Here is a 15,391-nt window from a genome sequence, read left to right as displayed (position 1 = left end):
AGCAGGAAAACAAAGAAATAATGTACAAAAATTTTACAAATACAGTGAATACTGGCCAAATTAAACACAAAAAAGGGTATAGTCGTAGAGCGACAGGCATATTCATCTTAATGCAGAGGAATGTTGCTTTATTGAGTTTATCCAACTTTGTATAGTTAATCAAATACCTTCTACAATGGATTTCAAGTGTGACTAATGACTTCAGCAAACTACAGCAAAAACATATTGTCAAACACATACTAATTTACTCCAACCTACATGTCTAGCATACAGCTATAACTCATCCTAAATGACTATCAAGGGAATATGGCCTCAGGCTACGCAACGATGTCTACAAACACCAGGTCCCCACAAAACAGCAAAATAAAACTGGAGTCACAGCAGCTTACTTCACAACAAAGATTGTTTCCTTCTCTTTATATAATCAATTTACTACTACTGAACCAGCCAGCTCCATGGCACAGATCACCCAAGGTAGGCAGGCAAGATTTGGTACAAGGAGAAACCTTTATCTGGTTCCCTCGAAGGCCAAGGAAGCAAGTGATCTCACTGCATGAAAAGCAAAACTAGTAGAACCTGGTTTTCTAAGGATGTATGTCTTGAGATCCAACTCATATGCGGATACTGGGTAATAAAGGCTGCATCTTTTCTAGCAGATGCATTATCAATCTTTCTGGATGCTGAGCTTATTTTTTAAAAGAAAACTAGCATCTGAGATTTCTACCCATCTGTCAAAACTGACAGAAAATGACCCATGGGAAAAACAGGAGGAGGGAAGGACAAGCAGACAATGTAATCACTTACGGCCTTTTCACTTAGGGATTGAGAAAGTCAAGCAGAAAGATTATGACCAGAAAGGCATTTTAACCATAGCAACATAGTTTTTTTCCTCTGGAATGCACAAATAGGCAAAAAACCCACCTACTCTGCTACAAAGCATTTCCAAGAAGTAAACTTAAATCAAACAAAAAAATATATCTCAGTGACTGCATTCTTAAAATTCGGAAGTAAAAGTGGTTGCAGACACTAGCTTGAAACCTCAGTGGAGAAATCACCATACCAATACTGAAGCGATTTGAGAGAAACATTATAACTCTTACAGAAGATACATGAATAGCTGCCAAAAATTTTGTGCTTTCATTGACTAAGGCAGTCAATGAGAATGAAGAAATAATGTTAATTTCAATCATCAGAAACAAGCATTTGAAATTTGGAGAAAAATGAATAAATTAGCATTGGATAAACAAAACTTAAACAAAAGCTTTCCGAAGCTTCTTAAACAGTAAAGTTAGAACTGCTTTACAATTAAAAAGGCCAATAAAAAGATGCACAGGAATTTTCTGAAATTTAATGACTATTCCTGAGTTCTTTCCTAACTTTTCTTTCAGAGTTTCTTGAATCCTAATCTAACAGATAATCCTTTAATGGTTCTTAGCCTTCTCTGCAAGACTTGACACAGTTCCATTTCCATTTGTTAATTGCCTTATGTATCATTAATTTCCTTATTTCTTTCCTGTTTTAAATGCGCATTTGAAAATGCAGAGAAAACAGTTAATGAACAAAAAGTAAATAATCCTCTTTAAAAATCTCCCTGATTTTTAGTTTCTCCAGCATACATTGATGTGCAAGTTTCACAATGACTTTTTTTTTTTTAATTTAAGCATTGTGACTAAATCAATGGATCTACCTTAGTTCTCCCAAGGAAATGGCTTAACAGTCAACCCGAGATTAACATACAAATGTAGGAATTTGAAGACAACCACCACCCCCAGCTGCAAGAAATGGTATAAATAATTAATACAGCCAATTCACGAGTTCTTGGAATCATATCAGCATTACATGCTTGGAGTCTTGGAATTCCAAGCATAATGGAACGCCTCGCAAATAAAAAATTTTTGGCACATACACCCTACTGTAACTTATTCAGATCTGCTCCCCCAATCCTGTATTTGCTATCAGGCTTTGAATGAAGATTTTAAATCTTAACAAACTATGCCTATTGGTATGTATGCTATGAACAGCAACTACAAAATTTTAAAAAATGCTTCTGTAACAAAGGCATCATTATAACTGTAACTTTTATACACTCAAGAAACAGGGAAGCATTCTGTTTTTCTTCACCAAGGGAAATGACAACAAAGCAAGCACAAGGGTGGCTAGTATTCATAATAAGACTCATAAATAAAGGAAATTATGTGCACAGTTATTCATAAGGTACTTTTCCTCCTTTTGTTTACCATCCTGTAAAGTTCCGTTCATTAAAAAACAGGAAGAGAGGGAAAGGCTGAAGCAGTCAGGACCATCGCTTCTGTAGTAATAGTTTTACAAAGACTAGAAAGCAGTCTTAAGTAAAAAATGTCGAAATAGTGTATCTTCTTGAATATACTCAGTGAATTAGACAGAATGTGACAGAAAGATATTCAAATCCTACACTTAGAAAATTATTCCCAAAAAACCAAGTTTCAAAACATATTCACATTTTTCAAAATTAACAGCTCATAAAGAATGCAAGATAACCATGTGATTTCTGTGTGACAAATGGAGATGGTTAATTGAGAAGACAACTACCAGTTAAAACAATTAAATCTACTTCTAACTCTCTTGTCAATTTAAATGATCATTATATGAAAAGTAAATTACCTCCATTGAGATTCGTCTGTGTATCCGGTTTCTGAGACAAACACCAGTGGGAGACTGAACTTCATCGGATGACGTTCCAGAAGCTTGGTCACTTTCACCATCTGACCCCATTTTCAGATTTTCATGAACAATATCTTAAAAATAATCCAAAGAATTTAAAACAGTTAACTGGCATTCCACCAAACATCTCTCTTGTACAGATGGAAAACAAATGTGCCATTACTGTTCACTGGGTTATACAGCAGAGTCACACACTCATCACAGTCATGGTAGTCTTGATACATGGGGCTCAGGAGTCACAGAATGAACAGGATTACTTTATAGGACTTCTACACAAATTTATCTTTATTTTTCTTATTTGGCTTGCACCAGAACTCAGTCTTCCAAACAAAAAGGCAGACAGTACAATCCCTGGTTTAATTTCTGTAAGCCACCTTCCCCTCATGGCTTCATTTCCCAAACTGCTACACTATCTCTTCTCTTTAACTTCTCTTGGGGATAAAATATTACTGAGAATATGTAAAACTTTCAAATCAGACTACCTGATGTTAGCAATCTAAGTGTATCTTCAGAAAGCTTAAAAAACTTGAGCATTATAGGTATTATTTTCAGAAATGCCAAATATGGAAACTTCAGATATAAAAAAACCTGGTGTACATGTGTGGAGAAAGAGAATGTATTCTGACTGTCTAAATAGAGACCTACAATGTACAAGTGGATTCAGCAGAGGACCTGGTATTTAGAAGCAATTAGGTGAAATCTGTGACCTTGTGGAATAATTTAAACTCAGACCAACTGGGTTACATGATTTTGCAGGACCTTCATGACAACTTAAATTGGTGCTTTTAACACAATCCTTTAGATTCATCCACACAAAAGAGTTTATGCATATATATTGCTTTTAAGCACCACGGGATCTTCCAGACTTCGGAAGACAAACACCATAATGAATGAAGATCAAGGTGATGTCATTAATAGCAGCAAGAGCCAAATGACTTGCAGAAGGACACACAATGGGAAATTGGTCATACAACCAATTCACTATGAGTAATGCTCCGTCACCTCTGAAATATTTGAGCTCCAAATTACTATAGAGATTAAACACATACATATAAAGGAGGTACTTCCCTGCCCTCTCCTGATCCTTGGTGTTAGGAATTATTAGAAATGCTAATATTAACAAAACAGAGAGAGCTCAATTAAGCCTTAACTACCAACATACATGAAAATGTTTAACATATACAAAACATTGCAGCAATTAAAAAAAAAAAAAAAGGAGAAAAAGAGAGGAAAAAATGCAAGTATTGTTGCTATCAGCAACCAAGCAAGCTGGACTTTCAAGAGAAAAAAAAAAAAAAAGCCTTTAGGTCAATGTTTGGTTATCAGCACATCTTCCAAAATGTTTGTCTAGTTTGGCTCACATAGAATCATGTAGACTTCAAAGGACCAAGTTCTTCCTCACTACAAAGAATTTCCTTTTACAGAAAACATAATGGATATAAAAAGATTAACTCACAAAGTACTGCACCATGTATTTTAACTTGAAGTACTGAAATAAAACACAAGAAGTAACAGTGCATCTCATGCACAAAGCAGATTTTCTAGCAGCAATGTGGATCTGTACTGCATTTTGAGTAAAAATCCACACTGCATGCGAATTTTCCGTGCAATTCATGCTCAAATTTGGAATGAATGAGAGAAAAATAAGCTGCACTCCATGCATAACGAGAAGCAATCTTCTGGTTTCAAACAAAGTAAATACTTATCAATGTTTCTAAACCCATGGTAGATTGAGCCAGAGGAAAAGATTTTTCAGAAAGCGGTCCCTAAAGATCTGACTTTACCTAAGCTGACAAAATGTCACTCTTTTTTGCCAAGTCTCTACGAGATCTCCCTTATTCTCTGTAGTGACTTGATAGTTGTCTTTTTAAAAAATCTCTAACTGTAGGAAATTATTTTTAGTAATATAAAAGCATTATTGAAAAGACTATTTGCAGCAAAGCTGTTATGCCAGCATTGTTGTATCTGGTAAATGGCACATTCATCACATCAGTTAATAGAGATTCTCTTTCAAAATGCTTTTCTGAGAGGTCATGTAACCCATTTTAGCGATTACAACTCTCAAAATTACGCATAACAGCTACCGCCAACTGCTCCCCAATCTATTTATTCTCATGTTAGCACAAGCTCACTTACAGGGCTCCAAAGTCTATTTTCTTTAGAGAAGCTAGACAAGAGACAGTTAGCTGGTCAACCACACAAAGTAAGGCTGATGAAATTAAAAGAACTATTGTCTTTTAAGCCATGGAGCAATTACATCATTTCTTTTCAAAAAGACTGTCACTTCTTAAAGTAGCCATGTGATTGATACTGTCATACTTCAATGTTCAATTCACAAAAGTGTACATGCTATGAAATTACTATTAAAAAAATTACACTTTGAAATGCAATGCTTAGAACTACAAAGAGCATCCTAGTTGACAAAGACAATTCTTCTAAGACGACCCCCTAAGGACTATTTCAACATCTAGTAACACAAACCCATACATTTGGGGCAGATAACATAGCTGCAAGGAGATCTGCTTTTTATAAATCAGGAATGCAAAGTGGGTCTGTACCACTCATGATTAAAAATGTAGTATTTCAGACTTAAGACAATGGTCAGTCTTTTCTGAATACTGCTGTGATATGATTAGTGTGTGGTAACTCTGGTAAAGCTACATGCTCACAACCAAAAGGGTTTATGCAAGATACTGGCTGAAGCATCCAAAAATCTGGCATTAAGCACATGCCTGAATTTCTGATGAGCTAAATACACAACTGCTCCTATCTGTAAGTGGTTGCAGATGTTTTAATTATATACTAACGAGGGATACTTTTAAGCATTTTTAAAAATACCTTGACTGTGTTTTCATCTAATATAAATGTGTCCTTTTATTCAATTAAAAAGGCATTAGTAGAGCCTTATGTTCATTATTTTAACAGCATAATCCCAGGAATAAGGCATTAACCTAGTTGTTTTAATCATTTAACACAGCTGCATGATGATATTTGATTAAGCAATGATGAAAATGATGCAAGTATTTCCTTAATTTTACCAAGCTCTTCTGTACACAAGCTCACCTGCACCAAAGCCAGCTTGCACGGTCTTCAGAGGTTTTAATGGTTCAGTAATTTATTAAATTGCTTTTACTGATTACCCAAGCTGTTCTCTTACACAGACTTTTATTTTAACGTACTCTACATATCTAATTAAATATCCGGTATGGCCTTGTAATGAAAAGCTGTAGGTGACTACAGTGTAATAGGAAAACATGTAAAAGAAAAGGTCATCCTCATTTCAGCTGTGAGGAAAGCACCGCAGAAGAAATTCATACACGGAACCTACAGTGCAGCCAATGAGAACTCCTCCCTAATATCCACTAATTAGTCAGCAGTGAGTCAGACTGCATGGATTTTCAATCTCATTTCAAATGGTTACAAAAATAATCATGTGATTTGCACATTGGATTCCTTCCAAGGTGCACAGTAGCAACATTTTACAATCAGTTTTACTAATAACAATTCTAACTGAGTAAGTCCATAGCGACAAACTGCCTTTGCTGTTACCAGCAACCTATGAAAGCTGTATGGAAACACCATTCTTTTCAATTCCAATATTTATGACAAAGAAACAAAACTTCTCTATAACTGTATCAACACAACTGGCAAAATGAGGGATAAACTCTTCCCTGGCTGCTACTGAGGTTCACCAGGAGGGTTAGCTTCAGTTGGCTTTGCACATTCTAAGCACCTCCCCAGTGTTCCCAGTAATACAAATATGGAACAAGGGCAACTAAGTTGGTTCTGCCTGGTCAGGACCAAAAAGGATTTATTAGCTCTAGATCCATCATAGACTGCAGCAGTTAAATGTTTCTGGAGGTGCAAGACTTTAGAAGCTGTATAGAGATGTATAGAGACATGTGAGCTAAAAAGCCCTCAGCTAGACGTTCATTCTTATCAGTGGCATGGCTGATTCATAATTTGGCCTGAGAATCATCTGTAATATTTAAAATCATCATGATAACCGAATATTAAATTCAAAATTACTATAAAATTTTAAACAAATGCACACTTTTTAGAGACTGTTTCAGATTTTTTGTCTTTACTGAACGTTTTAAAAAGCCTAAAGTTAACATAGATGTTTCCAACTAGAAATGCTTTAAAAATATATTGGAATTTTACACATTACCACAATAGTGGGAGTTCAGTGCTCAGAAAGCAAGCAGAACTCCAAAACCCTCCAGGGCTTCTCAACCAATCTTTATACTTATAATCTCTTTTAAAGCAAGCAGCATGAAGATGCACCTGTGGCAGGTCTCATTTTATTCTGATTTTAAGCAAATAGCCATCCTTTAATGGCCATAATTTTGTGGTATTTCAAGGATATCTCTCCGAAAGTATTTTTCCACCACTGGAATAGAGGAAAAAGTGGAAAAAGGATGAATGAAGAAGGCAAAGAAAATAAAAAGTCTCACATAGTATAGCATATTTGACCATTTCATTTCTGATGTCATTATCCCCATGGAGAAAACCTCATCATCCTGCTGAGTAATAATCATTCTCATGTGACTGGAACAAAAGGACGGAAGATGTGAAGAAGCAGAAAAAGCATTAGTAATTATGCTTGTATATGCTTGTACTTGTGTTACCTATCACTAGATAACACTTACAAGTAACTGAAATTTTCCTCAAACGAGTAAACAAAAAAACCCACAACAAGCCAAACAAGGCATCAATAACAGCATCACTCCATTCAAAGCAAAAAGAGTTCTTTAACATATAAATACATACACGCAGTAAATCTATTCCATACCACTTCAAAGAAATTACAAATTCTACAGGACTCTGTTGCTATTTAAAACATATTATAACTTCCTACAGACTAACACTGAAATTGAGTGCTATTTAAACACCTGATCACCTATAAGACTTGATCACCTGAAAAAAACCCCCAAACTAATTACATTTTTCTGCACTACTTCTATATTTCTATTGCAAAAACGCTTTGAGAAAGATGGAAAGATCATTAAAAGAAACCAAAACCTGTTCATTAATACCGTTTCTTCAAAGCTAATTTACTTTTGCAAAGTTCAAAGTGAAATTTTGAAGAGGAATGAATTATTTTAAAATGCTGTAGAACGTTTTTAAAGGCATCACGCAAGAACAACAGTACAGAACTATACATGTCTGCTGTTCCTGTATGCAGTTCATGTTCATTTGATTTGACAAATAATCCATAAAAGACTCAGGAATTGAGACAGTAGTCAAACTGTGCACACTAAAACCTGTTTTCTACTGTGATAACAGCTGCTAAAGACCATTCAAGACAGAATTCTTTTCTTCAGATTGAATGGTAGCACTAAACAGTAAAAAGGCAAGGTTTTTAACATGATGAATAATATTACAGCAGAGGAGAATGTAAGTAGTTTGACTACTGTCTTGAAGACTCATAGCTTAATCTTGAAGGAGATCAGTTTGTCACGTACTTCTTAAAGGAGGGTAGAAGAGTAAAAAAATTCTGAAAATTCTAATTAAACTGTGACTTGCTCTCATTTTCTAGCATCAATTAATTAAGCATAATTTAAAATAACATAATAGCAGGGTAAAGTATTCATCGTGACTGGAGGCAGCAACATGACAAATTACTTGAAGAAAAAAATTCTGCTAAGTTATTTGCCCCATAGAACCACAAAAATAGCTTGGGATCACAACAACAATAATTATAGCTGAGTGACCTTAATTTATCACTGATATTTTTTTTTGTTTTTCCCCCACTTATAATAATGACATAAGGATACAAGGAAGAAATTCTTTACTGTGAAGGAGGTGAGACACTAGAACAGGCTGTCCAAAGAAATTGTGGCTGTCCCATCCCTGGCAGTGTTCAAGGCCAGGCTGGACGGGGCTTGGAGCAACATGGGCTAGTGGAAGGTGTCCCTGCCCATGGCAGAGGGTTGGAACTAGTGATCTTAAGGTCTTTTCCAGCCATAACCAGTCTATGATTTTATTCTATGAAGTACCTGACACAGAAATAATAGTTTGGTGAAAGAACAGTATATCCTAAAATTTTAAAGAAACAGGCCTGATATAAATCAAAATATCATCTTTTACTCTTTGAGATAATAGGTGATATCAATAGGGCTTAGCATTTCAAAGGTTGAAAGACAGTGTACTAGAGTAGGGTTTTCCAAAGGAGGTTAAGAAAAAAAGATCTAAATAGCTAGTGAGAATAAATAAATAAACAAAATATCCAAATTAATTACTAAGATAACATCTGTTGCCTTTGAACTTGTATAATAATACAAATTATATGTATCAGTTCTTTTTACATTCTCCATGTAAAATGATTATCTTGTTTTTATCATACTCAATTTATTGTAATTCCCACCAATGCTTTGCTGAGGCAGACACACAGGTTTCTTGCAAAGTATTAGTAAAGAATATTCTGTAACTTTGCCACTTGTCAAAAATTCATTGGTGACTTCCGTGTGTTTTTGTAATGGCTTTCTTCCGGAAAATCTTGAGACATTCAATACCTTAAAAACAAGTTTCCCTAACAACTCCAGAAAAAGATTACAAAGATTACGGCATTCCCAGAGATTTATTAAAGCATTAGAATAACTCCATCTCTTGCTATGAATCAACACAGACATTATTATCCTTCATAGAAAGTGAACTTAAACAAACAATGTAGGAAATTACCTAATCTGCTCCCATTTCTGGGCATTGCCATGAAAGAGCCGAGGCTGCCCCCTATGACGCTATGTGGTCTCCGTAAAGGGGGCTTCTTGAAAGATCCTGTGTATTGGTGAAGAAAGGAGTGCATGCTGTGAGACGTTGGAGGCCTGCCATTCTTCACAATAGGCTCTACAATTCACAAGGATCAAAATATTCATTCCCACAAGCAAGTAGGAGTGTCAGGAACATGTCAGAAGGAAAAAAAAAAAAAAAAAACAAAAAAAAGAAAAAAAGAGAAAAAAACAGTTACTAGACAGGCAATCACCACTCTGGTAAGATTCTCATTCATACTAACATTAGACCATCATACTACTGCCATTTCTCTATTAACAAATTAGTACAAGACATGGCATTAAGTATTACCCAAATTTCATTTTATTAAATTCTGTCACTCTGTTGGACCAGTAAATGACCTGAATATACAGTCTAAAGATGTGAATAAACCCAGAACATAGCTGTTAATATCAGTATAACTATTTTCTTGTGAATTAATGATTTGCCTTATTGCATAATGTTTCATCTTTACTATAATTTAAACAAACCAGCTGTTAGATCAACTCACTTGGTGAATAAATTCAACCTCAAGCTTTGGGAAATATTCTCCCTCTCAAAATTCTTGAGGGTCACTAGTAGCAAGGCCTTGCTACTAGAAGCTCTTACATGAAAACATACCTGTCTATACCCAACAGAGCTGTCATGCCATAATTAAGGTTATTAACGTAAAAGATATCAGAATAATTAAGTATTCAGTGAGTTACTTTGTCCTTCTATTGAATTGTGTCTCAAAGAGGTCACTGTTCTTACACTTAAAAACAGGATTGTAAGATCTTAAAAAGAATTATTCTTGTTGAAAAACACTTTGTAAAAAAGATAAAACATTAGAAATTTTAAATCTTGTATACAAATGTTCACAGAAATTGAGTGTTCGTGTTCTCTCAGCAACCTGATTCTGCACAGATGGACTAGCACGAGTGCCATGGTACTAGAAACAGCGTAATTCACCCCAGCAAGAAGGAAACAGACGTCAGCTTGTACCACCTTTCACAAAACTGGACTTACCAGAACCACTGATTAAGTCATTCATCAAAGAAATTAAAGAAGAAATACCCTAACTACAAAAAAAAAAAAAAGTACCCAGAGGTCAGACTCACCCAGCAGCTATATACAAGCATTGTCCTTGTATTAGGAAAAAGACCAGAAGATATGCCTGAAGAACACTTCAGATTCAAGTAATTTTCTATTTCCATCATGGGCTTCTTATTACCATTACAGATACATGCAGTTTGGCATTACTGGGAAGATAGAAAAGGCAGCAGCCACGCAGTGAGCAACTGCAGCATGAGCGCTACTGAATGGAGCGGCTCTTCCTGAGGTGTTTCTGGAGCCACCGCTCCCAAGGCACAACACAGCTGGGATCTGCTCAGAGCTTCATTCACACCTACTGGGACATGAAGCAGGCTTGGATGCCATTTCATCACCCTGACTTAGATTCTCACATACAGGGACACAAAAGGAAAATAGCAGCAATACCTAATAACCTAAGGAGAATGGGATCCTGAAGGGAGCCCCCTCCCTCCCCATATGTCCAAAAACCATTTGGATGTATAATTATGACTAGTCTCAAGCAAAGAGAGAAGTACACAGACAGAACTACACAAGGATCAGCCAGTAGCTTTAAAAGAATAATTATGCAAGGAACTTTTGCATACAAATAATACAGTAAGACAAAGGAAAAAAAAAATCACTTTAACTCAGCTGCTGCAGGAAAACAATAAAACAAAAAAAAGCTTCAGGCAGAAAACAGAATGTGAAAGGACACATCAACATGAACCTGTTACGAACCTGTGTGCATCTTTCAATTGGCATCCTTCATAAAAACAGCTTCAAAGTGGGTGAACATGAGAAAAAATACACCGTATGTCCATGCGTATATTCATGAAGTATGATCAGTGCCTTCACCTTCAAAACTCTGCACATCTCTGTCCCAAATTCTTATTTCTGTGTCTAATACACTGCATCATGCCTTTTGACTTAAGAGTGGTATGAGCTTCCTTGTGTGCCTTCAACAGCAGACGATTTATCCTAGGGCAGCAGGTGGCAAATTCCTCATCAATTTCTGAATAGAATCTATTACTACTTCCACGTGACAAGAAACAGGCTGACATACAGCACAACTACTGCTTTGACTTTTTATGTATATTGAAATCTGCTTTTTCCTTTCCACCTTCTTACTAATCTTTGGCTTGAATTTGATCTAGTTTCTAGACTAAAAAACTCACACCTAGATTACGCATGGTGCTGAATAAAATGAATGGTAACACTGAAAATCCAAATACCCAATGATTGTATAATTTGTTCTGTTGAGGCAGTCCTCACTGATTAAAACTATGATGCTTGGTGGGCTTTAGTGCCTAGTTTGCATAATTTTAAACTTACTATTTCATTTGTATTCCTTACATAAGCAATAAATAATATATATTAAGCATGTAATTCTACTTCATTTATATTGTTTCTAAAACTAAATTTTTATGAAAAAAGACAGCCAGCTCAGATTTAAATTTTTTTTTTTTTGTGGGTAACTGGGAAATAAAACTCTCCTCCTTTAGCCAAGCCCTGACACACCAAGCAAAGCAGAAGTCCCTCAAGTTTTTTGTTTTGTTTTAAAGCCCTAATATAAACCTAGGAAGAATGTTCTCAGATTATTATTTTTTTTATTAATATGGAAACGTATTGCTAAAAATCCCTCAAATATTTTTTAGCTGTGTCACTAGTGTCAAAAGCCTCACACATTGGAGGGTAACTTAAACTCTGAACAAAGTACTGAGAGAGACAGATGCTTGGTAACTGAAAATGAATGTCCCATGCTTTATCTCACACACAAAAATGCAAATTACTTTTCTCATCCTAATAAGAAACCAAAGATGCCAGGAAGGCACCACAAAGGTCAGAGAAACACCAAAGGCAGCACAGGAAAGAGGCAGGGCCATACAGCTGGAAGCTAAATGCCTGTGAGTGTGACAGTACACGGCTCAGCCACTCTGGCCATCATACCCACCTCTTAGACATTCACAGTTCCTAAGGGTTATAGTACCATTAACCCCACTGGAGTCCATGCACACATACAGCTATAGCTGTATGTGTGCTATATGTAGCTGCATTCACAGAGAACAGAAGTGATAATTCCCCTTATATGTTATGGCTTTCGTCTATTCATGCTAAAAATCAATCTATTTCTATGAAATGTGCAGCATGTAAAAAGGACAGAGTTTATGAACACACTGAGTAGAGACTGAGTTTTATGCTCATTACGAACATGACAGCGTGATGAACAGAGATCATTGTTAGAAAAAAATTATTTTCCTCATGGCACATGGAGATTTGCACAGTTTAGAACAAAATTCCTAAAGTATCCTACCATATGAAGTTTGGCTCAAATATAAGCATAAACACAGATCACATTAATAAGCAAACAGCAAATTTATATAAAAAATTAAAGACAAATGGTTAACAAAGAAAGATCCAATTACACAAATATCTTTTCCTATCGTAGGCAACTACTGCCTACCTGCACTGTCGTAAGGACTGTTCTAAATTATAGAGCTCATTGTAACGTTTAGCACCAGTAATTTAGGTCACGTAGTAGGACAGGCATAACTACCAACAGACAATGAAATGAAGGTTACAAAAACTCTCAGACAGTATACTTCTGACTAAGAGAAGTTTTATTAGTACTTACTTCTAAATGTTTTTGAAATTCCTAGTACACACTGATTTACATAAAGGAGGGATCATATGGCATTTTATGATGCTCTAACATATAGGTTTATGGTTTGAAAAAGTATTTTTTGTTAAATACGGCTAAGTTTGTATGCTAGAAAGTTTTAAAGAAACATTCACAACAATTCTCCATTTTGTGCTGCCTCCTCCCTGCAAACGTGACAATAATAGCTAAGATCTGGAAGAAATACTGAAAATGATAAGCAAACTCTTGCAGGAAATGAATTTACAAGACTGTTTATTATTGGCTTTATGCATTTATGAGATACAAGATTTATAGAAAGTGCTTTTGAAAAAAAGTATTTAACTCCCTCTGCTCGAAGACGCCCAAGTACTTCTTCGGAAGTTACCATTTCACTTAATTCATTTAAAGAATTCATTTTTTCAGTATTATTAATATATTGAATCATTAAAGGGTAACACCGCACTTTTTAACTGCAACTACTTGGTCTTGAATAAAAGTAGTAAAGACTGTAAAGTTAAATGCCTTTACTACATACTGCTTCTTATAATTTTATGTCTGTGATTATAGGCTTAATTTGCCTTTAAAAAACTGTTTCCCTATATAAACCACATACATTCCTTATGCTAGTGCCAGTGTACTTGGAAAATATAACTCAGAAATGACTCAAAGGCTTAGCTGACATGATGGAGGTGTTTCTGGTAGCACGGCAGGTATTTTCATGGTGCTGTTGTTTTAATATTTGGCCACAGCCAAAACGAATGATAGAAATTTAGAGAAGAGTAAAAACCAACAGAAAATCACTATGCCGCTATGCAAGTGTATGAAGCTATTGCATTTTGAGTACCATGCACAGTGCTGGTCTTCCTCTCTCATAATCCACAGAGCTGCAGGAAGGTCAAAGAGGGCACCTAGGAATCAGTTGCATCCACCACCTCCTCCAGCACAAGAGTGAGGGTCATGGAAAAAGGCAGCTGTGGCAGGCTGCATGCAGCACACAAAGTGGTTTTTCACACTGTGCAGTGTGTGGAAACTCCCACCACAGGATGTAATGACTATCAGAAGCTTACAAGACTCAAGAGGAGACTGAACAAGAAATCTGCTCAGGGTTACTAACTGCACAGAGACTTGCCTAGTTCAGGAAGTCTCTGAACTAGAAACCGATACAGTACTCTGGGGAAAGTGTGTTATATTTTGGGCTGTAATCTTGGACTTGCCCTCAAATGTCATCCTCAGAGACTGGAAAACAGACAGGCAGAACTCAAGCTGTCCTTACAGCACAAGACTTCTGCAGCACCCGGACAGTTTGTTCATGTTGGCTCATGCTGTCACAATCATTCCAGCCAGGGCCTTATTAATTATTTATGTCTAGCTCTCTTTCCTCCCTCTGCTCTATAATCTGTAATTCCAAACCGATAAAACTGATAAATAGGGAAAGCAAGCTGAAAAAGACACTTCCTAGTGGTTCTTTTTTTATTTTAGTTGTATTTGGTCAGTTGCTACTATATTCTTTTCTTATTCTGGCTGCAAAATCACTTTGACTCGTCTTTCAAGCAGTGCCATTTCAATTCTTCTATTTCGTATGCAACCTACTAAGCTACTATGCAAATTTAGTCTTTAAATGTGAAAAAAGTTAACTGAAACCTTCTGATTGCGAGTATTTCTATTACACTGGTGTACAGGATGAACACATGGCTTTCCTTTCATTGTCCCTGAACACTTCTTAAAACATCAATGTGTCCTGTTTTTTTTAAAATTTATATCTATATACATATACACACAAACATATGCACATACATATACACACACACTTTTAATACTACATCCATGTTATCTTGCTTAAGTGCACATCTTCAGCAAGGTTTAAAATTGGGCAATAAAATGGTGACTGTGCACTGCTGTATTACTCGATTTTCAAGTTTGGCAAATAATGAGCTGCTGGTTTATTTAATTTGGATCATTTTCTTGTATTTCTTGCATCCTATCATTCAAGTTCTGTTATTACTGGCATAATGCAAAATAACTACAACAGCATTATTAAAAAGAAAATACTGTTTAAAATACAACCAGCCTGGCTTACTGATGTTGTAAGAGTTGCTAGAGCATGTTGCTGATCTGTTTTAGAACATACACATATATTTCAAGAAAATACAGTACCCAGTAAGGTATCACTGCTTTGCAAAGTCTGAAATAATGCTAACATCAATCCTAAAAACCATCAAGAACAGAAAA

At 35.8% G+C, this 15,391-nt stretch overlaps 1 protein-coding gene across 4 annotated transcripts in view; it reads right to left on the bottom strand.

The window, feature by feature from the left end:
* The window catches only part of CDK17 (cyclin-dependent kinase 17), a 54,638-nt gene that overhangs the window by 30,619 nt on the left and 8,628 nt on the right, over positions 1-15,391 (bottom strand). For 2 of the 4 annotated variants that reach the window (XM_010009882.1, XM_010009883.1), the window contains 2 exons: positions 9,385-9,549; positions 2,641-2,774 (listed from right to left, as the gene is read on the bottom strand). In XM_010009882.1, the coding sequence (XP_010008184.1) occupies positions 2,641-2,774; positions 9,385-9,549 (299 nt within the window). The remainder of the gene's footprint in view (positions 1-2,640; positions 2,775-9,384; positions 9,550-15,391) is intronic. The other 2 variants (XM_010009884.1, XM_010009885.1) reach the window with 2 other exon arrangements.

This window comes from Nestor notabilis, unplaced genomic scaffold (assembly GCF_000696875.1).
Source record: "Nestor notabilis isolate BGI_N333 unplaced genomic scaffold, ASM69687v1 scaffold9052, whole genome shotgun sequence".
In the NCBI taxonomy this organism is placed as follows: domain Eukaryota; kingdom Metazoa; phylum Chordata; class Aves; order Psittaciformes; family Psittacidae; genus Nestor; species Nestor notabilis.
This window is presented reverse-complemented; position numbering and strand designations above follow the sequence as displayed.